The 24,092-nt window shown below is 48.9% G+C and overlaps 2 protein-coding genes across 3 annotated transcripts in view; one reads left to right on the top strand and one right to left on the bottom strand.

Moving 5' to 3' along the window:
* Nucleotides 1-4,113: 4,113 nt before the first annotated feature.
* LOC148400038 (janus kinase and microtubule-interacting protein 3-like) overlaps nt 4,114-24,092 on the bottom strand; it is a 42,361-nt gene continuing 22,382 nt past the window's right edge. Inside the window, exons 20-21 of the mRNA XM_088372239.1 lie at nt 22,421-22,509; nt 4,114-6,178 (exon numbers count right to left, since the gene is read on the bottom strand). The gene's annotated coding sequence lies outside the window, so the exon portion shown is untranslated. The remainder of the gene's footprint in view (nt 6,179-22,420; nt 22,510-24,092) is intronic.
* On the top strand, nt 13,883-17,571 carry LOC148400039 (janus kinase and microtubule-interacting protein 3-like). 2 transcript variants are annotated; one of them, XM_088372243.1, is made up of 4 exons: nt 13,883-13,896; nt 14,364-14,540; nt 16,894-17,136; nt 17,364-17,571. In XM_088372243.1, exons 2-4 carry the CDS (start codon nt 14,415-14,417, stop codon nt 17,565-17,567), a joined length of 573 nt encoding a protein of 190 aa, XP_088228369.1. In that variant the 5' UTR covers nt 13,883-13,896; nt 14,364-14,414; the 3' UTR covers nt 17,568-17,571. The 2 variants fall into 2 exon arrangements, with proteins under 2 accessions (XP_088228369.1, XP_088228368.1); XM_088372242.1 differs by having other exon boundaries at nt 17,283-17,571.

The raw sequence follows: 24,092 nt of genomic DNA, 5'->3' as shown, positions 1-24,092 counted from the left end.
TGGACAGCCCGCTTTAAATCACACCACAGATTCTCAATAATATTCAGGTCTGGGGACTGAGATGGCCATTCCAGAATGTTGTACTTGTCCCTCTGGATGAATGCCTTAGTAGAATTTGAGCAGTGTTTGGGGTCATTGTCTTGTTGAGGTATCCAGGCCCTGTCACTGATTCTTGAACATTGTTCTCAAGAATCTGCTGATACTGACTGGAATCTTTGTGACCTGGTCCATATAGTGCAGTATAGATCTCAGTATCACCCTTCACATTTTGTGGTGATCTAAATAAATAAAGAAATATCCACTGATTTAATTCAATCTGTGTATAATTTGTTTTTGGGATTTTCAATTCACTTTATTAATTGACAACAGCATAGTCATTTTCAACTACACTTTTATGACTTGAACTACAGGTCCAATGAATCCAGATAGTTACTGTTGAAAGTGCATTTTCTTGTTTTATTTTTTCTGTATCAAACTTTGAAGAACAGCCTGAAAACATCAGCTTGAATTAGCTTTCTTCTGTAAACAACATTTTCAGATGTGTTTCGTTCATATAAACATTATAGCCTATCAGCTAAGTTCCTTTGTTAGAATCAGAATCAGCTTTATTGGACAAGTTTGTGCATGCCAAACAAGGAATTTGACTCCGGTTGATCTCAGCCTCTGTACATTAAGGTGACTAACAACATTCAGGTGACTAACAACATTTAAGTCGCAAGAGCAGGATGTTATTGCCCAGTGATGTCTCTGAGACTCTGAGTGGTGTGAGTTCATCAGAGCGACAGCCTGGGGGAAGAAGCTGTGTTAGTTTACTATTGGGCATTTGAAAATTTGTTCCTACAAAGTCTGCACATGAGGAATGAAATGCCTGTTGCGGTGACCTGGGAGGTGCGCACCTGTTTGTGGGATTTCAAACGCACCCTTTTTATCAAGGTGCCCCCGGCTTCCCGGTAACGGGTTAGTTTGGCCGGGGTAAGGGGACTCGCCCGTAATCTAACCACCCGAGTTAAATTAACTCTACCAGAATCAATCTAATTTCTTTACGACGCCAATCCCTCTCAAGTCACCCGAAGCTCGAGCCGAGTAACTCAATTCGAGGCAAGACTTCGAAATGACCGCGCCGTATTGATGGCCCCCCTTTTTTTGTTTGATGCTTTTGTTATGTTACGGATATTTTTAGATATCTTTGTTAAGACCTCAGGGATTCGTTTGTATAGCACACCCTAGCACTAGTTTTGCCGAAGTAACTGTTGATATGGGTCCGTTCTACTTGGTCGCTTCAAGTAGAGAGCCTACTGTTCTTTATTCGGAAAATAATCGAATTATTAGAAGTACGACAGTAATAGTATTTGAGAAGAAAGTTAATGCTTTTTAAATTATTAATTCTAACTTCTTATACGTATATCCAACACTTAACTGTCGGAATGATTCAACCCACTCGACTGTTTTAAAAAGAATAATAACTCTCTTGAAACGAATCAAAATGTCCGACTCTAATTAGATTTATCCTGTAATTAATTTTGAAGGCAATTTTATCCTTCGATATTGTCCAATTTAACTTTTGACGCGGCCCGACAAAATTAGGAACGGGCCTGCGCCCGACGGACAATTAAAGTACTTTTATCCTTCATCAATCCAAATAATCTGATTCAACCACCTTCGTTATTTTATTCAATGAAGTAAATTTTCAAACGGATTAACATTTAACGAAATTCACTCCTCCCTCGAGTAGTTATGAAGGCGATTTAATCTCCCAAATTGTCCAATTTAACTTTTGACGCGGCCCGACAAAATTAGGAACGGGCCTGCGCCCGACGGACAATTAAAGTACTTTTATTCTTCATCAAACCAATTAATCTGATTCAACCACCTTCGCTATTTTTATTTATTTCGGTACGATTTTATATCATACTAATCACCCGTTTATTCCTCAAATTATCAAATCAACCCCAAACAATCGATTGCACATTCCGTACAGATTGGCGCAGACCGAAGTAGATGAATATACAAGACACATTTATTGAAGAAACATGAAATAGAATTACAAATCTCAATTCCTCCAAAAACTGAACAACTTCACTCACTGATACCCGTGCAAATAAAATCATTCAATCCCAGAGCAATTCGATTGCAAGACATAGATCATGAAAGAGGAAAAAGGTAGCTACCAGTTGGGTGCTATTTTTTGGTGGAAGCAAAGTCGAGTGATCAGTTCGATCTTACTTCTAAAATCCAAATTAGGGAAACAGGTTGGCCTCGAGAGGACCGACGGCCCGATGACTGTTTCCCCCCTCGCGTAAATACAGAAAAGTCGTTCCCCTCACCTAGTTCCTCATGCAATGTTGTCCAGTTCAATTCTTTTGAGTAAATCCAAGTTAATCCAAGCAAACGATCCTGCGTCTCACACAAAGATCCCGGGACTTGGAAAAATCTTGAAACTCCTTCGGGCTTCTTCACGTATGAGCGCTCTTTGGGGGAAAAAGCCCCGTAGCTGCCCCTGCAGGTCTTTTTATAGACTTCTCTGCCCCCCCCCTTTTATTCTGGTACCTATACCCTCCCCATAGGGTAAGATTGCCCAGTTTCCCACGCTCGTAGACCTGTTGCTCTACAGCAGCTGTTTCTGCCCTTAATTTGTCCACGCATTACTTTCCACCAAATGTACAGCTATCCATCCATCCATCCATCCATCCATCCATCCATCCATCCATCCATCCATCCATTCATTCATTCATTCATTCGTCCATCCATCCATCCATCCATCAATCCATCCATCCATCCATCTTCTTCCGCTTATCCGGGGTCGGGTCGCGGAGGCAGCAGCTTTAGGAGGGACTCCCAGACTTCCCTCTCCCCAGCCATTTCATCCAGGTCATCCCGGGGGATCCCAAGGCGTTCCCAGGCCAACTGAAAGACATAGTCTCTCCAGCGCGTCCTGGGTCGTCTCCGGGGTCTCCTACCGGTGGGACATGCCCGGAACACCTCCCCGGGGAGGCGTCCAGGAGGCATCCCGATAAGATGCCCGAGCCACCTCATCTGGCTCCTCTCAACGTGGAGGAGTAGCGACTCTACTCCGAGTCTTTCCCAGATGACCGAGCTTCTCACCCTATCTCTAAGGGAGAGCCCGGACATCCTGCAGAGAAAACTCATTTCGGCCGCTTGTATCCGGGATCTCGTTCTTTCGGTCACGACCCATAGCTCGTGGCCATAGGTGAGGGTAGGAGCGTAAATCGACCGGTAAATTGAGAGCTTTGCCTTTTGGCTCAGCTCTCTCTTCACCACAACGGACCGGTACAGGGTCCGCATTGCTGCCGACGCTGCACCGATCCACCTGTCGATCTCGCGCTCCATCCTCCCCTCACTCGTGAACAAGACTCCAAGATACTTGAACTCCTCCACTTGGGGCAGGATCTCATCCCCGATCCGGAGAGGGCATTCCACCTTTTCCGATCGAGGACCGTGGACTCGGATTTGGAGGTGCTGACCCTCATCCCGACCGCTTCACACTCGGCTGCGAACCGTTCCAGCGAGAGCTGGAGATCACGGCCTGAAGAAGCCAACAGCACCACGTCATCTGCAAAAAGCAGAGACGCGATACTGAGGTCCCCAAACCGGACTCCCTCAACGCTTCAGCTGCGCCTAGAAATCAGTGACAAAGGGCAGCCTTGGCGGAGTCCAACCCTCAGTGGGAACGAATCCGACTTACTGCCGGAAATGCGGACCAGACTCTGGCATCGGTGATACAGGGACCGAACCGCCCTTATCAGTTGGCTCGGCACCCCGTACTCCCGAAGCACCCTCCACAGAACCTCCCGAGGGACACGGTCGAACGCCTTCTCCAAGTCCACAAAACACATGTGGACTGGTTGGGCGAACTCCCATGCACCCTCGAGGATCCTGCCGAGGGTGTAGAGCTGGTCCACTGTTCCACGGCCAGGACGAAAGCCACACTGCTCCTCCTGAATCCGAGGTTCGACCTCCCGACGGACCCTCCTCTCCAGCACCCCTGAATAGACCTTACCGGGGAGGCTGAGGAGTGTGATTCCCCTGTAATTGGAACACACCCTCCGGTCCCCCTTCTTAAAGAGGGGAACCACCACCCCAGTCTGCCAATCCAGAGGTACTGTCCCCGATGTTCACGCAATGTTGTCGAGGCGTGTCAGCCATGACAGCCCCACAACATCCAGAGCCTTTAAGAACTCCGGGCCGATCTCATCCACCCCCGGGGCCTTGCCACCGAGGAGTTTTTTTACTACCTCAGTGACTTTTACCCCAGAGATTGGAGAATCCGCCTCAGAGTCTCCAGGCCCTGCTTCCTCAATGGAAGGCGTGTAGGTGGAATTGAGGAGGTCTTCGAAGTATTCTCCCCACCGACTCACGACGTCCCGAGTCGAGGTCAGCAGCACGCCATCCCCACTGTAAACAGTGTTGACGTTGCACTGCTTCCCCCTCCTGAGACGCTGGATGGTGGACCAGAATTTCCTCGAAGCCGTCCGGAAGTCATTCTCCATGGCCTCACCAAATTCCTCACACGCCCGGGTTTTTGCCTCAGCAACCGCCGAAGCCGCATTCCGCTTGGCCATCCGGTACCTGTCAGCTGCCTCCGGAGTACCGCAGGCCAAAACGGGCCGATAGGACTCCTTCTTCAGCTTGACGGCATCCCTTACCGCCGGTGTCCACCAGCGGGTTCGGGGATATCCGCCACAACAGGTACTAACGTTTCCTATTCGGGCTGTGCCCGGCCAGGCCCCATGGGCAAAGGCCCGGCCACCAGACGCCCCACCTCCAGGCCTGGTTCCAGAGGGAGGCCCCGGTGACCCGCGTCCGGGCGAGGGAAAACAAAGTCCATTTATTTTAATCATCATAAGGGGCTTCTGTGAGCCGTACTTTGTCTGGCCCCTCACCTAGAACCCGTTTGTGACCCTACCAGGGGCACGCAAACCCCTCCACCACGATAAGGTGACGACTCACAGCTAGCCCTTGGTAAAACCTTGCACTTCCTCTTTTCTTCACTTCCCTTTTCATGAAAATAACTCTTTAAAGTTACACTTCAATCAACCATGAAATTAAAAATCCAAACCTTTCATCTATTTCTTTTTATCATTTTTTTTAACACGCCACCAGTTTCACAGTAGCGGGCACCTTGATCAAATTAACTGATAATATTGCTTAAGCTGTTACAGAATACATTTTAGCCAAGCAAAGGAATTAAAGTTAAAAATAAAAATAACATTTGTACCTTTCTTTCCAAACAATTTATAACACGCCACCATTTTCACAGTAGCGGGCATCTTGATCAAATTGTCTGATAATATTGCTTACGCTGTTACAGAATACATTTTAGCCAAGCAAAGAAATTAAAGTTAAAAATAAAAATAACATTTGTACCTTTCTTTCCAAACAACTTATCACACGCCACCATTTTCACAGTAGCGGGCACCTTGATCAAATTGACTGATAATATTGCTTAAGCTGTTACAGAATACATTTTAGCCAAGCAAAGAAATTAAAATAAAAATCACATTCGTGTTTCCATGTGTGACCCACAATCCGACCCCGTGTTCCTGTTTATCTCTATTTCCGCTAGTTCATCTTATTTTGGCCCTTTTTGGTCTCATGTATCGGTTTGGCGCCATCTCTTGGACAAATTTGGAATTTCAGCTCTGCCAATTTATTCAATAATTCTTAATTCAAATTTTGTACCATCCGCTGCTAAAATTTGGAATTTCAGCTCTGCCAATTTATCCAATAATCCTTAATTCAAATTTTGTACCATCTGCTGCTAATATTTGGAATTTCAGCTCTGCCAGTTTATTCTTGTGAGCAATTCATATTCACCATTTGCACCATCTCTTCTCCCCCCCCCCCATGTTACATGACAGGGTGCATGTGACCACAAGAGGTCACTGCAGGTGTACGGCGTGAACGCGCAGCACGTAGTGGAGCTCCTCAGAGCGCCTCAACAGCTGAGCGCAATTTATCCTGATTGGGAGCACGCACACACCAGGGTTCATAAGCAGCAAACAACCCAATCCTCTTGTCCAGTGTGCAGCAGCAGCGGCGGCAGCAGCGGCGGTGGCGGCAGCAGCAGCGGCAGCAGCCAGCAGCCAGCAGCCAGCAGCAGCAGCCAGCAGCAGCAGCCAGCAGCAGCAGCAGCAGCAGCAGCCAGCAGCAGCAGCAGCTAGCAGCAGCACATAATTATAAAGAACAATTTTATCAAACAATCTCTGTCACTCCAAGTCATTAAATCCCGTGATCGAATCCTTTGTCCTTAATGCAAACAACCGCTGCGTGTGCGCTGCGCCGCTGACGTCAATTGCAGTTCAAATTACAGTAATCCCTTGCTACATCGCGGTTCGTTTATTGCGGTTTCATTACATCGTGGATTTTTTTTGAAAATTTGTGAATAATTTCATATATAAGTCGCTCCTGAGTATGAGTCGCCCCCCCACCCAAACTATGAAAAAAAACGCGACCTATAGTCCGAAAAATACGGTACTGTGATAAAACAACAAAATTGCAATAACTGTATTAACCATCAAAGTGAAGTCTAACTGTAACTGCAGTCTTGAAACAAATCTGAATAAAGAAAAACGTTGCAATTAAATAATGCAAACTGGTTTAAACTTGAGAGTAGCTGAGATCTGTCATGTCAGAACATTACTCCTCACAAACATCCTCAGCCTCGCTGTGCTCAGTGTCACTGTCCTCACATTTTCTGTTATCTCCTCTCTTATTTTCTTCTCTTTTCTTTCTTACCGCTATTTTTTATTTTTCTTCTTCGTGCTACCGCTATTTTTATTTTTATTCTTCGTGACAGGGGTTCGCTTTGGCCTGGGGAGGTTCAGCATTCGCTTTAAAGATATCTGGCGCCATCTAGCGTTGTGAATTGGTATAATGTCTAGAACCCGAATGTAAGACAACCCCCACTTTTTCAGTCTTATTTCAATGCAAAAAACACCGTCTTATATTCGGGCCAATACGGTATGAACGCAGATATGTTGAATATTTCCAGAGGTTGTTTTTTTTTCAGACAGAATTTTTATTTATTTTATGTGGTCTTCAAATATGAAAGACATGGTGAATTTGGTTGAAACTTTAGATTTGTAAGCTGTGTGAAGGTATGCCATTTGCTATAAACATTTAATAGAATAATTCATTTGCATTTAACATTCATGGTTCAAAGAACATCAGGCTGAATGGCCAGCCCCCACACCTAAAAAAAAAAGCCAGCTACCTGACTGCAAGCAAAATAGCATTAGCATCAAAGCCGTATTCTGTTACAATGTGTGGTGCATGATAAGGAAGACACGAGTTCAGCTATGTCTCAGTACCGTGTATTCATGCTGCAGGTAGGAAATACAACTGGAGCAACCACACGTGACACAGGCATATTATAGGTGAGGGCTCTGTGGCTGCCACAGGGTGGTGCGATATGTCAATACAATCATCCTGCAACCTCTCCATTCCTTTAATAAAGTATGCACACTGAAACAATGCTGCCTGTAAATCAACTGTAGACCAACAACATATTAGTAACACCAGATTCAACCTCAGATAGCAATACCTGGTTCAACATCAAATATCAAATATATGGCCATAGAATGTGATACTAGATAGTAGCAGGATAAGAACACACCTGTCATGAAAATCACAATAAATCAGAACATCACTCACTTCCTTTTTTTTTTTTAAATTCAACAGAATTCACAGTCCACGTGTGTTTGGGAGTGCACCCAGTCCTTGCATGTCGTATTCGAGTGTATGTCAGTGTGTGTGTGTCACAGTCCATGTGTGACCTAGAGGTCAAGTCTGTTAGGAGGCTTAATCAGCATCCCACTCCAGGAGAAGGCCTGGTCCTGTTGCACGCGGCGTGGTGTGTCTCTGGCCTGCGGAGAAGACGGCGGTGACCTTGGGGTAGGTGAAGACAGTGGAGACTCCCCGCCAAAGCTGCCTCCGTTGCCGTCTCTATTCGCAGGCTGCTCTGGACTCAATTCTGGTCGAGCCAGCGGTTGGGCAGGGGTCGCCTCGGCCGGTCGAAGATCAATTCTGTTGCGTCGATATGTTGCTCCCCCCCCCCCCCCCCCAACTGCTGCAGGCACACCCCTCGCCTCCATCTGCCTGTCCTGTCTCCTGGGAGCGGCTTCATCCTGATGGGTTGGCTGACGCTCAGCTAAGGCAGATCCCTCTCCGATTTGTCATACATTAACTTCACCGCCTGATGCTTACCCCTCAGCTTGTCGGGAACCCCTGTGATGACGTGAGGTGCAAGGAGCTGGTCGACCACCGGAAGAAGGGTTCTCAGCCTTCGTGACATGAGCCGGTGGGCTGCAATGCATGCCCTCAGTGGGCGTGTTTCGTCAATGAAGAATGGCCTTCCAGGGATCCTCCTTGGCACGGTCAGCCTTTTTGCACAGGCCTTTCACAATCTTTACTGCTGACTCCACTTTGCCGTTAGCTTTTGGGTGCCGCGGTGAGGACATGACGTGTTCGAAGCCCAACTCCCTCGCAAATACATGGCTTCCGGTAGTAAATGCGCAGGCGAGCGGTTTCCCATCTACTCGGGAAAGGCAGTCATTGCAGGCAAAACGACCCAAAAAAAAGTTTAATAATACAATTGATTCAGGGTTGCCAGGCCGGATTAAAGCTGGGCTATGGGCTCAATCTCTGTTAATCCAGCTAGGAGCTCATGTTGCTTTCTCTGGTACAGTTCCGGAGCAACTGACACACAAAAGGGGAGCTTCAGCCACCGTTTTCTGCCCCATGGTGTTCAGAATGTTGTCATCCGGCTGCTCTCCTCATCCAGTCGGCACTGCAGGAATGAATCACGCGCATCCACTAGCGTGAATATACGTGCCTTGTACAGCGGCGTCGTAGAGCTCTGATGGTCCTCCGCGGGACTTGGAGCAGCCGGCGCACTCACGCGCGCCGCCCGGCACCACCGGGAGGCCGTGCGCACGTGCCAGGTGGCCGAAAATAGCCCCAGACAAGCGGATCGGCACTTTATAAGCACCGCGGATGAGATCACGGAGCCTTATTCGACTTCCGGCGGCCGGCGCACTCACGCGCGCCGCCCGGCACCACCGGGAGGCCGTGCGCACGCGCCAGGTGGCCAAAAATAGCTCCAGCCGAGCGGATCGGCACTTTAGAAGCACCGCGGATGAGATCGCGGAGCCTCATTCGACTTCCGGCTGCCGGCGCACTCACGCAGGCCGCCCGGCACCACCGGGAGGTCGTGCGCATGCGTCAAGTGGCCGAAAATAACTCCAGCCGAGCGGATCGGCACTTTATAAGCACCGCGGATGAGATCGCGGAGCCTTATTTGACTTCCAGCGGGCCGCGCGCGCACGACAAGCGGCGCCGGTGACGGTCCAGCTCTGATGGTCCTCCGCGGGACTTCCAGCAGCCGGTGCACTCGCGCACGCCGCCCGGGACCACCGGGAGGCTGTGCGCACGCGCCAGGTGTCCGGAAATAGTTCCAGCCGAGCGGATCGGCACTTGATCGGCACCGCGGATGAGATCGCGGAGCCTCATTTGACTTTCAGCGGCCGGCGCACTCACGCAGGCCGCCCGGCACCACCGGGAGGTCGTGCGCATGCGCCAAGTGGCCGAAAATAGCTCCAGCCGAGCGGATTGGCACTTTAGAGGCACCGCGGATGAGATGGCGGAGCCTTATTCGACTTCCAGCGGCCGGCGCGCACGACAAGCGGCGCCGGTGACGGTCCAGCTCCATCCGGTACCTTGCACGGCCCGCTTCTCCCCCGTGCGGACTTCCAAGCGCTCGGGGAGATATTCGGAGGCTGCCGGTGCCGCTGTAACGGGGAACTGCTTCCCTCTGGCGGACACGGCGAGAAATTACACCGCCGGCCTAACGGTGGGAGTAACTATGACTCTCTTAAGGTAGGCTCACTCGACATCTTTTTAACGGTTGGTGGAAGACCCAGGGGACTTCCAGCCGGTTCTCGGGGGTGCATTCCTCCTCACTTTTGAGGCCCGATGAGGCTTACAGCAACTCGGCTAAGCATTTACCACGGCCCGCTGAGCGTCCAGAAGACCTCCAGCCGGTTCTCCGGGTGCTTTCCTCCTCACTCTTTAAGCCGGCCAAGGCTTCCAGAGCCTCGGCTAAGCGTTTTCCACGGCCCGCTGAGCTTCCAGAGGACTCCCGGCCGGTTCTCAGGGTGCTTCCCTCCCAGCTTTTTAAGCCGGCCGAGGCTTCCAGCACCTCGGCTAAGCGTTTTCCACGGCCCGCTGAGCTTCCAGAGGACCTCCGGCCGGTTCTCAGGGTGCTTTCCTCCTCACTTTTTAAGCCGCCCGAGGCTTCCTGCACCTCGGCTAAGCGTTTTCCACGGCCCTCCGAGCTTCCAGTGGACCTCCAACCGGTTCTCAGGGTGCTTTCCTCCCAGCTTTTTAAGCCGGCCGAGGCTTCCAGCACCTCGGCTAAGGATCCCGTTGATCTCTCCGGAGCTTGTAACGGGGAAATACTTCCCTCTGGCGGACACGGCGAGTAAATACACCACCTCTCGCACTTAGCGCACACTCGCATGGCTCTACGTCCGAGGACACTTTGCCCGGCCGAACGGCGGGAGTAACTATAACTCTCTTAAGGTAGGCTCGTTCGACATTTTTTTGAACGGTTCGTGTATATATATATATATATATATATATATATATATATATATATGTATATATATGTATATATATATATATATATATATATAATTATATATAAATATATATATATTATACATACTATATATTATCACATATATAGTCAAATAATGAAATAATTATATATAAATATATATATATTATACATACTATATATTATCACATATATAGTCAAATAATGTAAAATTATCAGTCGTTTATAATTATTATATTTATATTGTTTACATGTGATGTGTGATTTACATAATTATTATGCATATAATGTTATAATTATGTAACATTTGTTATATTATCATGATATGATCATATCAGCGGAAGTTGGCCTTGGCTCCGGGGGAAGAGGCCGATTTTTCGCCATTATGGCTGTTGGAAATGATATACTTTTTATCATTGGATTCTATGTAACTACTTTTGTGTGCAAGATTCTCCGCAGTATGTGACCATCTGGCCTCGTGAAAATGACTTGGGGGCATATGGCCGGCTAATGACTGGAGTCATTAGCCGCGCTATACAATAAGCCCCACAGTTAGCTAGACATGTACAGATCATGAGATTGTCATGGGATGGCTGAAGCAGACAAAGGTCTTATTTAAGATGAAGTCATGAGTACGGCACAGCGATGTATTCCCTAGCGATGTATTCCCTACGTCTTTGTTAAGCTAATGGTCATGAGACGTCCATACTGCCTTGTCCATAAGAGTATCCCCTTTGTTCTGTGGGAATGGGATATAACTATGGAATGTTTTTCCTGTCTGGAAACCTACTTGACCATGTACACTTGCCCCTTTGTTTCTCTCTCAATAAATGGCACGGCCGAAACTCAGAGCAGACTACGAATCACTGCCACACTTGCTGTGTGTCTGTGATCCGTCCTTCTGCGCAGGAGAAAACGCCAAGCCAAGAAAGACCTACCGTCTCCGAGATTGATTTCAGATAAATGTTGTCAACCCAACAATGGCCGACCGGGGAAACAGCCGAGGCGGACACATCACGGCGCGAGAGCCGTTGGCACTTTGAAAAATTTTCGCCAAAGTTGACCCGGGCTCCAGGGGAAAAGGCCGAATTTTCGCCATTCGTGGCCGACCGGGGAACCAGCGAAGGCGGATACGATTTCAAGGGAAGCCTGGGTAGCTGGTCCGCGGGCCGATTGGGGTCCCGTAAACTACTGGGCGCGGACGCCGACCCACGCCGGGCCAGAGCCACCGAGAGGCGGATGAGCTTTCACGGAAGCCCCGCCGGCCGGTCCGCGGACCAAACGGGGACCCGTAACCTACCGGTACCGGACGCCGACCCACGCCCGGCAAGAACCACCGAGAGGCGGATATACTCTCTAACAAGCCCCGCCGGCCCGTCCGCGGGGTGAATGGCGCCCTCTGGCGGACACGCCGTTGTAAATGAATGGGGTTCGGCACTTAGTGCAGTTTCGCCAAAGTTGACCCGCGCTCCAGGGTAAGAGGCCGAATTTTCGCCATTTGTGGCCGACCGGGGAACCAGCGAAGGCAGATACAATTTCAAGGGAAGCCTGGGTAGCTGGTCCGCGGGCCGATTGGGGTCCCGTAAACTACCGATAGCGGACGCTGACCCACGCCGGGTCAGAGCCACCGAGAGGCGGATGAGCTTTCGCGGAAGCCCCGCCGGCCGGTCCGCGGGCCAAACGGGGTCCCGTAACATACCGATAGAGGACGCCGACCCAAGCCGGGTCAGAGCCACCGAGAGGCGGATGAGCTTTCACGGAAGCCCCGCCGGTCGGTCCGCGGGCCAAATGGGGTCCAATAACCTACCGATAGAGGACGCCAACCCACACCGGGTCAGAGCCACCGAGAGGCGGATGAGCTTTGACCAAAGCCCCGCCGGCCGGTCCGCGGGCCAAACGGGGTCCCGTAACCTACCGATAGAGGACGCCGACCCACGCCGGGTCAGAGCCACCGAGAGGCGGATACGCTTTCATGGAAGCCCCGCCGGCTGGTCCGCAGACCAAACGGGGTCCCGTAAGCTACCGGTCGCGGACGCGAACCCACACCGGGCATGAGCCACTGAGAGGCGGATAGGCATTCACCGAGGCCCCGCTAGCTGGTCTGCGGGCCAAACGGGGTCCCGTAAGCTACCGGTCGCCAACGTGAACCCACGCCGGGCATGAGCCACCGACAGACGGATAGGCATTCATGGAGGCCCCGCCAGCTGGTCCGCGGGCCAAACACCATTATGTCAATGCATAACAACTGTAAATCTACTAAACAAAACAGAGGTTGCTATATGACATCTGCCACGTTGTGGTCACATGACAGACGTGACGTCGATGGGCGGAACTTCCGCCGGAATTCAAATCCGCGGGGAGTGTTAACTTGTTTAAAAGGGAGTGGGCAGAAGAATTATTTAATTTATTTAAATCTATTTGGAGTGTGCGCCATTATGTCAATGCATAAAAACTGTAAGTCTACTAAACAAAACAGCGGTTGCTATATGACGTCTGCCACGTCGTGGTCATGTGACGCGGACATGACGTCAATAGGCGGAACTCACGGCAAAATTATAATCCTTGGGCGTGGCTTGTAACAGGAAGTAGGAAAGCGGCAATGCTGGCAAAGAAGACACAGAGGTTCGTAACACGACGACTAACAAGACAAATATTTTCGTTTTCAGCTTGCAACTTGACCGTCTAGAGCATACAAGGTAATTACAACTCATTGTTTTGAAAAATACGTTTTTTTTTAGCCCTGAAAAGCAAGGGAGTGTGGCGTTTGGGAGGAACGTCGAATTCGGCATCTGCTTCCAGCCACAGACGCCAAATTTCGACGATTATTTCGACTGGTTAACGGTTGTAAATTATTGCGTTGATTAAAAACTTTATTTAACTCTACTCTTAACTTTGCCGTTTCAGATATGCGGGCATGTGCCGCGGAAATGACGTCATTAGGCTGAACTCTCGCCAAAATTCAAATCTGTGGGCGCAATGGCCTTGAGCGAGACAGCGGATACAAACACGACGATTATCAACAGAAATATCTTTATTTTCTGCTTGCAAGTGGACCGTCTAGAGCGTACACGGTAAGTACAACTCATTGTGTTTAAAAAGATTTACGTTTGTGTAGTTTGCGTTGCGTTGTATCTGTGAATGTTGGTTGAGGCTAAATGTTAATGTTTAATTCCATTCCTTTAGGTTCCATGGTGTTTGTTGGCTGTATGTTTTCCACTCCAAGAAAAGGCTCGTATCATTGACCAGGAGCTACAATGGTGAGTACCCCTTTCGTCCTCCATTTATGTTAAACACTTCCTATTTCATGTCTAACAGTACTCGATTTAACAAATAACTATAAATAAATACAGTGTGGGCACTCAAGTTAACATATGTGATTATACTGCCTAATATGTTTATCACAAATATGTCACTAATCACTAATATGTTTATTTGTTTATCACAACACCTTTGGACCTTCAGCAATCGATTATTTCCCTTCATCTACATAGAGACAGAACGATGGTGTCTTAAACATCTCATTCATTTCACCAAATAACTTCACGCAGGTGGATAACGGCCGTCTCGGTCACGCTATGTTGCGTGATGCAGTTTTGAAGAACCAAATGCATTTATTCAATGAATAAGTCAAGCTAGATCTATGTTTATGATGTTGTAAGTTACGGTACCGATTGAAGTTGAGTCCGAAGCCAGTGGAAAACAGCGCTGCGTTTGTGCTCTCCAGGTACAAATGTTGTGATCTCTGACTGACGACCGGGCGAGACTCGAGTAAGAGATGTCCAAACGAGCTCCGGCAGGGCGGGCCAAGGCGGAGCGAACGGACGCCCTTCAGGCCGCCAATGACGAGCTGAGAACCAAACTGATGGACGTCCAGTTAGAACTTCAGCAGGAGAAGAACAAGGTGAAAACCTCAACAGACAGACACTGCCTGCCTCCCTGCCTGCCTCCCTGCCTGCCTCCCTCCCTCCCTCCCTCCCAGTTTTCCCGATGTAGATTAGACATGCGTGTGCCATGACTGTGTCAGCCTACATCAACAAATGCACCGAGGACGTCAGCACCACTAAGAATATCATCACCCGGGGCAACCAACGACCCTGGATGACTGAGGAGGTACGTCAAACGCTACGAGCGCGGAACTCTGCCTTCAAGTCTGGCGACAAGGAGACACTGAGGACAGCGAGAGCCAACTTGAACCGTGCCATCAGGATAGCGAAGCGAGACCGCAGTCGAAAATTTCAGGATCGTTTCCACGACGTCAAAAACATCAGGAGTATGTGGCAAGGCATACGGGCGATTACAGACTACAACTCACCCTCCCCCCCCCCGGTGGGTGTAGTTGATGCTGACTTTCTAAATGGTCTAAATAACTTCTTTGGGAGGTTCGAGGCACTAAACGGCACTCCAGCAGTTAAAACTGTCCCCCATCAGGAAGAGGAGGTACTCTGCCTTGACTCCGCCGATGTGTTGAAGACCCTGAGGAGAGTCAACCCCTGTAAGGCCCCTGGCCCCGACAACATTCCTGGGCGTGTGTTCAGGGAATGTGCAAGTCATCTGGCTGGGGTCATCACAGACATTTTTAACACCTCGCTGGGCCAAGCCACAGTGCCGGCGTGCTTTAAGACTGCCTCCATCATTCCGGTGCCGAAGAAACCTCAAATCACCTCATTTAATGATTACCGGCCTGTTGCACTGACTCCGGTTATGATGAAGTGCTTCGAAAGGCTGCTTAAAGGTCACATCGTTTCCAGACTCCCCCTATTATTTGACCCGTTCCAGTTTGCCGACCGGCAAAACCGCTCCACTCAGGACGCCATCTCCTCCGTTCTTCACCTGAGCCTGGCTCACCTGGAGGAGAAGAACACCCATGTGCGGAGGCTGTTCCTGGACTTCAGCTCAGCGTTTAACACCATCATCCCACAGCATCTGGTAGGAAAATTGGAACACCTGGGCTTCAACACCCCCCTTCGCAACTGGCTGCTAGACTTCCTCACCAACAGACCTCAGTCAGTCCGGGTCGGACAGAACACCTCTGATGTCATCACCCTCAGCACAGGCTCCCTTCAGGGCTGCGTCCTGAGCCCCCTGCTGTGCACCCTGATGACACACGACTGCGTCCTCAGGTTCACCACCAATCACATCGTGAAGTCAGCAGACGACACAACGGTGGTGGGGCTCATCAGAGACAACAACGACCTGGACTACAGAGAGGAGGTGGAGCAGCTGGTGGGCTGGTGCAGAGAAAACAGCCTGATCCTGAATGAGGAGAAGATGAAGGAGATCATCGTCGACTTCAGGAAAAAACAGCCTCACCACGCTCCACTGATCATCAACAGCTCAGCTGTGGAGGTGGTCAGCACCACCAAATTCCTGGGGGTCCACATCACGGAAGACCTCACCTGGACTATGAACACTACGGCACTGGTCAAGAGGGCACAGAAGCGCTTGTACTTCCTGCGGAGGATGAGGAGAGCCCACCTGCCCCCACCCATCATGAGGACGTTCTACAGGAGCACCATAGAGAGCATTCTGACAAGCTGTCTCTCTGTGTGGTGTGGAGGCTGCACCGCCTCCGATTGGAAGAACGTGAGGAGAGTGGTGAGGACAGCAGAGAGGATCATAGGGGCTCCTCTTCCCTCCATTCAGGACATTTCATCTCAGCGCTGCATGTCCCGTGCCCGTAACATCATCAATGACCCATCACACCCCCACCATGGACTGTTCTCCCTGCTGCCCTCTGGGAAGAGGTTTGCAGCATCCGCTGCAGGTCCACCAGGTTCTGCAACAGCTTTTTCCCTGCTGTCATCAGACTGTTGAACACTAGAACTGTTGAGCTCTAAACTGAACTCTGCATCACACATTCACAGAACTGTACTTTATGACACTACGGACCTCTATCTTGCACTATCTCGCACTACCAACTTTACTGAACTTGTATAAACCCTTTAAATAGAAGTTTAATACATGGTTTAGCATTCCTCTGCACACTCTTGAATACTGTTTTGCCTACTTGCACTATTGCATAATTATCACTGCTGCACTTTATACTTATTTTTAATATATATATATATATATATATATATATATATATATAGTATATGTATATATATATTTTTTCATAGGATATGTTACTTCTATTCAACTGCAATATCACTACTTTGTTGTAAGACGTATGCAACGGAATTTCGTTTTGTATGCACCATGTGCAGACAAGATGACAATAAAGTTTGTCTAAGTCTAAGTCTAAGTCATGTCAGGTCAGCTGTCTGGAGAGAGAGAGAAGTCAGGACCTGCGGGCGGAGCACCACCGTGCCACCGCCGCCATGACGGAACTCAAAAGCAAACTCCATGAGGAGAAGCAGAAAGAGTTAGCCATTACCAGGGAGACATTACTGCGGCAGAATGAAATGGAGCTGATGAGAGTGATCAAAATCAAAGATGGAGAGATCCAGCGACTGAATGCCTTGGTCCTCAGCCTGAGGGACGGCTCCATGGACAAGGTGATCCGCTCTATCCGTGTCTGACTATCCGCACGCCACGTCGGGCTTCGATGCGGCCGCTACCGTATTGTGTAGCTTGTCCCCAGTAAGCGTCGCGGCGCTCCGTTGCGGTCTCAACGGCCCGGTGTGGCGCAATGTCTGCTCAGGTGAGGAGGGGGGGCGCTTTGCTGGCGGAGGTGGAGGAGACGCGGCGGTGTCGGGAGACCGAGCGGTGTCGCCTCCACCAGGAGCGCGGAAGAAGCCCTGGCAGCGGCCCAGCAGGCCTGGCAGTCCCGAGCGGCCGAGCTCCGATCGGCTCATCACCAGCATCGGGAGGAGCTGAGCCGAACCAAGAGAGACTGCGAGAGGGAGATCCGCCGACTGGTAGGACTGATCAGATGCGCGGTGCGTGGCTATGTTCCCAATTTCGTTGTATACCTGCAGTGCAATGACACCTAAGGCATTCTATTCTACTCTATTTCACAAGAAGAAAATGTCCGGTTGCTCGCTTCGCTTTTGTCACAGCAAAGGTGTTCTAGTCGATTCAAGAAAGCCACGCCCACGGATTATAATTTTGCCGTGAGTTCCGCCTATTGACGTCATGTCCGCGTCACATGACTGCGACGTAATATTATCTAAAACTGTTTGTGCGGTATTGTGTTGTTCTGTGCGGTATTGTGTTATTCTGTGCGGCGTCGTGTTGTTCTGTGCGGCGTAGTGTTGTTCAGTGCGACGTCGTGTTGTTCAGTGCGGCATGGTGTTGTTCAGTGCGGCATGGTGTTGTTCAGTGCGGCATGGTGTTGTTCAGTGCGGCATAATGTTGTTCAGTGCGGCATAATGTTGTTCAGTGCGGCATGGTGTTGTTCAGTGCGGCATGGTGTTGTTCAGTGCGGCATGGTGTTGTTCAGTGCGGCATAATGTTGTTCAGTGCGCCATAATGTTGTTCAGTGCGGCATGGTGTTGTTCAGTGCGGGATGGTGTTGTTCAGTGCAGGATGGTGTTGTTCAGTGCGGCATGGTGTTCAATGCGGCACCGTGTTGTTCAGTGCGGGATGGTGTTGTTCAGTGCGGCATGGTGTTGTTCAGTGCGGCATAATGTTGTTCAGTGCGGCATGGTGTTGTTCAGTGCGGCATGGTGTTGTTCAGTGCGGCATGGTGTTGTTCAGTGCGGCATGGTGTTGTTCAGTGCGGAATGGTGTTGTTCAGTGCGGCATGGTGTTGTTCAGTCGGGGATGGTGTTGTTCAATGCGGGATCGTGTTGTTCAGTGCGGGGTGGTGTTGTTCAGTGCGGGATGGTGTTGTTCAGTGCGGCATGGTGTTGTTCAATGCGGCATGGTGTTGTTCAGTGCGGGATGGTGTTGTTCATTGCGGCATGGTGTTGTTCAGTGCGGCATGGTGTTGTTCAGTGCGGCATGGTGTTGTTCAGTGCGGCATGGTGTTGTTCAGTGCGGCATAATGTTGTTCAGTGCGGCATGGTGTTCAGTGTGGAAAGGTGTTCAGTGCAGGATGGTGTTGTTCAGTGCGGCATGGTGTTGTTCAATGCAGGATCGTGTTGTTCAGTGCAGCATAATGTTGTTCAGTGCAGCATGGTGTTGTTCAGTGCGGCATGGTGTTGTTCACTGCGGGATGGTGTTGTTCAATGCGGGATCGTGTTGTTCAGTGCGGCATAATGTTGTTCAGTGCAGCATGGTGTTGTTCAGTGCGGCATGGTGTTGTTCAGTGCGACATAATGTTGTTTAGTGCGGCATAATGTTGTTCAGTGCGGCATAATGTTGTTCAGTGCGGCATGGTGTTGTTCAGTGCGGCATGGTGTTGTTCAGTGCGGCATGGTGTTGTTCAGTGCAGGATGGTGTTGTTCAGTGCGGCATGGTGTTGTTCAATGCGGCATGGTGTTGTTCAGTGCGGGATGGTGTTGTTCAGTGCAGGATGGTGTTGTTCAGTGCGGCATGGTGTTGTTCAGTGCGGCATGGTGTTGTTCAGTGCGGCATGGTGTTGTTCAGTGCGGCATGGTGTTGTTCAGTGCAGGATGGTGTTGTTCAGTGCGGCATGGTGTTGTTCAGTGCGGCATGGTGTTGTTCAGTGCGGCATAATGTTGTTCAGTGCGGCATGGTGTTGTTCAGTGCGGCATGGTGTTGTTCAGTGCGGCATGGTGTTGTTCAGTGCGGCATGGTGTTGTTCAGTGCGGCATAATGTTGTCATGTGCGCCATAATGTTGTTCAGTGCGGCATGGTGTTGTTCAGTGCGGGATGGTGTTGTTCAGTGCGGCATGGTGTTGTTCAATGCGGCATGGTGTTGTTCAGTGCGGGATCGTGTTTTTCAGTGCAGGGTGGTGTTGTTCAGTGCGGCATGGTGTTGTTCAGTGCGGGATGGTGTTGTTCAGTGCGGCATGGTGTTGTTCAGTGCGGCATGGTGTTGTTCAGTGCGGCATGGTGTTGTTCAGTGCGGCATGGTGTTGTTCAGTGCGGCATGGTGTTGTTCAGTGCGGAATGGTGTTGTTCAGTGCGGGATGGTGTTGTTCAGTGCGGCATGGTGTTGTTCAGTGCGGCATGGTGTTGTTCAGTGCGGGATGGTGTTGTTCAGTGCGGGATGGTGTTGTTCAGTGCGGCATGGTGTTGTTCAGTGCGGCATGGTGTTGTTCAGTGCGGCATGGTGTTGTTCAGTGCGGCATGGTGTTGTTCAGTGCGGGATGGTGTTGTTCAATGCGGGATGGTGTTGTTCAGTGCGGGATGGTGTTGTTCAGTGCGGGATGGTGTTGTTCAGTGCAGGATGGTGTTGTTCAATGCGGCATGGTGTTGTTCAGTGCGGGATGGTGTTGTTCAGTGCAGGATGGTGTTGTTCAGTGCAGGATGGTGTTGTTCAGTGCGGAATGGTGTTGTTCAGTGCGGCATGGTGTTGTTCAGTGCGGCATGGTGTTGTTCAGTGCAGGATGGTGTTGTTCAATGCGGGATGGTGTTGTTCAGTGCGGGATGGTGTTGTTCAGTGCAGGATGGTGTTGTTCAGTGCGGCATGGTGTTGTTCAATGCGGCATGGTGTTGTTCAGTGCAGGATGGTGATGTTCAGTGCGGCATGGTGTTGTTCAATGCGGCATGGTGTTGTTCAATGCGGCATGGTGTTGTTCAGTGCGGCATGGTGTTGTTCAGTGCGGCATGGTGTTGTTCAGTGCAGCGTAATGTTGTTCAGTGCGGCATGGTGTTGTTCAGTGCGGCATGGTGTTGTTCAGTGCGGCATGGTGTTGTTCAGTGCGGGATGGTGTTGTTCAGTGCGGCATGGTGTTGTTCAGTGCGGCATGGTGTTGTTCAGTGCGGGATGGTGTTGTTCATTGCGGCATGGTGTTGTTCAGTGCGGCATGGTGTTGTTCAGTGCGGCATGGTGTTGTTCAGTGCGGCATAATGTTGTTCAGTGCGGCATGGTGTTGTTCAGTGCGGCATGGTGTTGTTCAGTGCGGCATAATGTTCAGTGCGGCATAATGTTGTTCAGTGCGGCATGGTGTTGTTCAATGCGGGATCGTGTTGTTCAGTGCGGCATGGTGTTGTTCAGTGCGGCATGGTGTTGTTCAGTGCGGCATGGTGTTGTTCAGTGCGGCATAATGTTGTTCAGTGCGGCATAATGTTGTTCAGTGCGGCATAATGTTGTTCAGTGCGGCATAATGTTGTTCAGTGCGGCATAATGTTGTTCAGTGCGGCATAATGTTGTTCAGTGCGGGATGGTGTTGTTCATTGCGGCATGGTGTTGTTCAGTGCGGCATGGTGTTTTTCAGTGCGGCATGGTGTTGTTCAGTGCGGGATGGTGTTGTTCAGTGCAGGATGGTGTTGTTCAGTGCGGCATGGTGTTGTTCAATGCGGCATGGTGTTGTTCAGTTCGGGATGGTGTTGTTCAGTGCGGCATGGTGTTGTTCAGTGCGGCATAATGTTTTTCAGTGCGGCATGGTGTTGTTCAGTGCGGCATGGTGTTGTTCAGTGCAGCATAATGTTGTTCAGTGCGGCATGGTGTTGTTCAGTGCGGAATGGTGTTGTTCAGTGCGGCATGGTGTTGTTCAGTGCGGCATGGTGTTGTTCAGTGCGGCATGGTGTTGTTCAGTGCGGCATGGTGTTGTTCAGTGCGGGATGTGTTCAATGCGGGATCGTGTTGTTCAGTGCGGCATGGTGTTGTTCAGTGCGGCATGGAGTTGTTCAGTGCGGCATGGTGTTGTTCAGTGCGGCATGGTGTTGTTCATTTCGGCATAATGTTGTTCAGTGCGGCATAATGTTGTTTAGTGCGGCATGGTGTTGTTCAGTGCGGGATGGTGTTGTTCAGTGCGTTATAATGTTGTTCAGTGCGGCATGGTGTTGTTCAGTGCGGCATGGTGTTGTTCAGTGCGGCATGGTGTTGTTCAGTGCGGCATAATGTTGTTCAGTGCGGCATAATGTTGTTCAGTGCGGCATGGTGTTGTTCAGTGCGGGATGGTGTTGTTCAGTGCGGCATGGTGTTCAATGCGGAATGGTGTTGTTCAGTGCAGGATGGTGTTGTTCAGTGCGGCATGGTGTTGTTCAGTGCGGCATGGTGTTGTTCAGTGCGGCATGGTGTTGTTCAGTGCGGCATGGTGTTGTTCAGTGCGGCATGGTGTTGTTCAGTGCGGCATGGTGTTGTTCAGTGCGGCATAATGTTGTTCAGTGCGGCATGGTGTTGTTCAGTGCGGCATGGTGTTGTTCAGTGCGGCATAATGTTCAGTGCGGCATAATGTTGTTCAGTGCGGCATGGTGTTGTTCAGTGCGGGATGGTGTTGTTCAGTGCAGGATGGTGTTGTTCAGTGCGGCATGATGTCGTTCAGTGCGGCATGGTGTCTTTCAGTGCGGCATGGTGTCGTTCAGTGAGGCATGGTGTTGTTCAGTGCGGCATGGTGTTATTTAGTGCGGCATGGTGTTGTTCAGTGCGGGATGGTGTTGTTCAGTGTGGCATGGTGTTCAGTGCGGCATGGTGTTGTTCAGTGCGGTATCGTGTTGTTCAGTGCGGTATCGTGTTTCTCAGTGCGGTATCGTGTTGTTCAGTGCAGTATCGTTGTGTTGTTCGTATTGTGTTGTGTTGTTCGTAATGTGTTGTGTTGTTCGTATTGTGTTGTGTTGTTCGTATTGTGTTGTTGTTCGTATTGTGTTGTGTTGTTCGTATTGTGTTGTGTTGTTCATATTGTGTTGTTCATATTGTGTTGAGTTGTTCGTATTGTGTTGTGTTGTTCGTATTGTGTTGCCTTTAACACTTAGCCTCTAACACTTAGCCTCTAACACTTAGCCTCTAGCATCTAGAAGGTAAATAAATAGGAAGGAAGGACTCACCGGTGACGTCTTCGCCCACGTCCAAGCGTTGTACTTTGTATTTTCATCCTTCTGACAGTGGAAAACATAGCCAACAAACACCGTGGAACCTAAACGAATGAAAGAAAACTATCATTTGGCCACAACCAACATTCACAGATACAACACAATGTGACGTGCGGGGTTGAGGTTAAAGGTTGAGTGAAGGGCCCTCGTTTTAAACTACTTTTTTGAAAAGGATTGGGAACAAGTAAGACGTATTTAATTTATTTAATGGGAAGTAGTAAGAGCTATTGAATTTAATCTATGTATTATATTCTATTGTATTGTATTCTGTTGTATTCTTTTGGATTGTATTCACACTAACCCCACTAAAACTTCAGCCCACAAAAACTCGCCTCTGGCGCCTAGCCTCTGGCACTTAGCCTCTAACACTTAGCCTTTAACACTTAGCCTTTAACACTTAGCCTTTAACACTTAGCCTTTAACACTTAGCCTAGAAGGTGAATAAATAGGGTTAAAGGTTGAGTGAAGGGCCCTCGTTTTAAACTACTGTTTTGAAAAGGAGTGGGAACAAGTAAGACGTATTTAATTTATTTAATGGGAAGTAGTAAGACTTATTAAATTTATTTAATCTACTTTTCTTCCCAGGCAAAATTTGATGTGCTGCAATTCCAAATTTCCAAAGTGAATGAAGGAATGAAGTCCTTTAAATTATGATTTTGTATAAATACTAGGCATTAACACAAAATCGACGGCACAAAATGGGCAGACTTTACTTGTTTGAAAAGGACTGGTTACAAGACAGACTTTTTTAATTTATTTAATGGGAAGAAGACTTATTTAGTTTAATTGATCTATTTTTGTTCCCTGGCAAAATTCGATTTGCTGCAATTCCAAATTTCCAAAGTGAATGAAGGAAAGAAGTCGTTTAAATTATGATTTTGTTTAAATACTAGGCATAGACACAAAATCTACGGCACAAAATGGGCAGACTTTACTTGTTTGAAGAGGACTGGTTACAAGACAGACTTTTCTGATTTATTTAATGGGAAGAGGACTTATTTAGTTTATTTAATCTATTTTTGTTCCCTGGCAAAATTGGATTTGCTGAAATTGTATTTTGCCAAATCTCGATTTGAGACCTGATAGGAAGTATTAAACGCTTAGTTAAATCAATACAAGTTGGTAATAAGAGCGAGTAATGTTGGTTGAACCGATGAATGAAGGTTGAAAGCAATTTAAATTATGACTTTGTATAAATACTAGATATTAACAGAACATCTACTGCGCAAAATGGGCAGAGTTTACTTGTTTGAGAAGGAGTGGCTTATTCAAAACTAAGATTTATGTAATCTGTTTGTTCCCAGGCAAAATTGGATGTGATGCAATTCCAAATTTCACCACATGATGGTGCCCAATTTTGACTTCATAGGACATATTAAACACTTAGCTTGTTATTATGTTCAAGGTAATCAGATTTGTTTATCATTCTAATGGCCTCTTCAAAACTATTCTGGATTACTACTTTGGATCTATTCTACATTACTTGGCAACAACATACTCTGTAACAGATTAGGCAGTATAATCACATATGTTAACTTGAGAGTGCCCACACTCAATCTACTTATCGTGATGTGTTAAATCAATTACTGTTAGACATTATTTGTCTGATAATCTACCAAATCTTTGA

The sequence above is a fragment of the Syngnathus floridae genome, chromosome 3 (genome assembly GCF_059516105.1).
Source record: "Syngnathus floridae isolate MCC-2025c chromosome 3, RoL_Sflo_1.0, whole genome shotgun sequence".
NCBI classification, from domain to species: Eukaryota; Metazoa; Chordata; class Actinopteri; order Syngnathiformes; family Syngnathidae; genus Syngnathus; species Syngnathus floridae.
The sequence above is the reverse complement of the archived record's forward strand: the minus strand, read 5'-3'. Positions and strand labels throughout refer to the sequence as shown.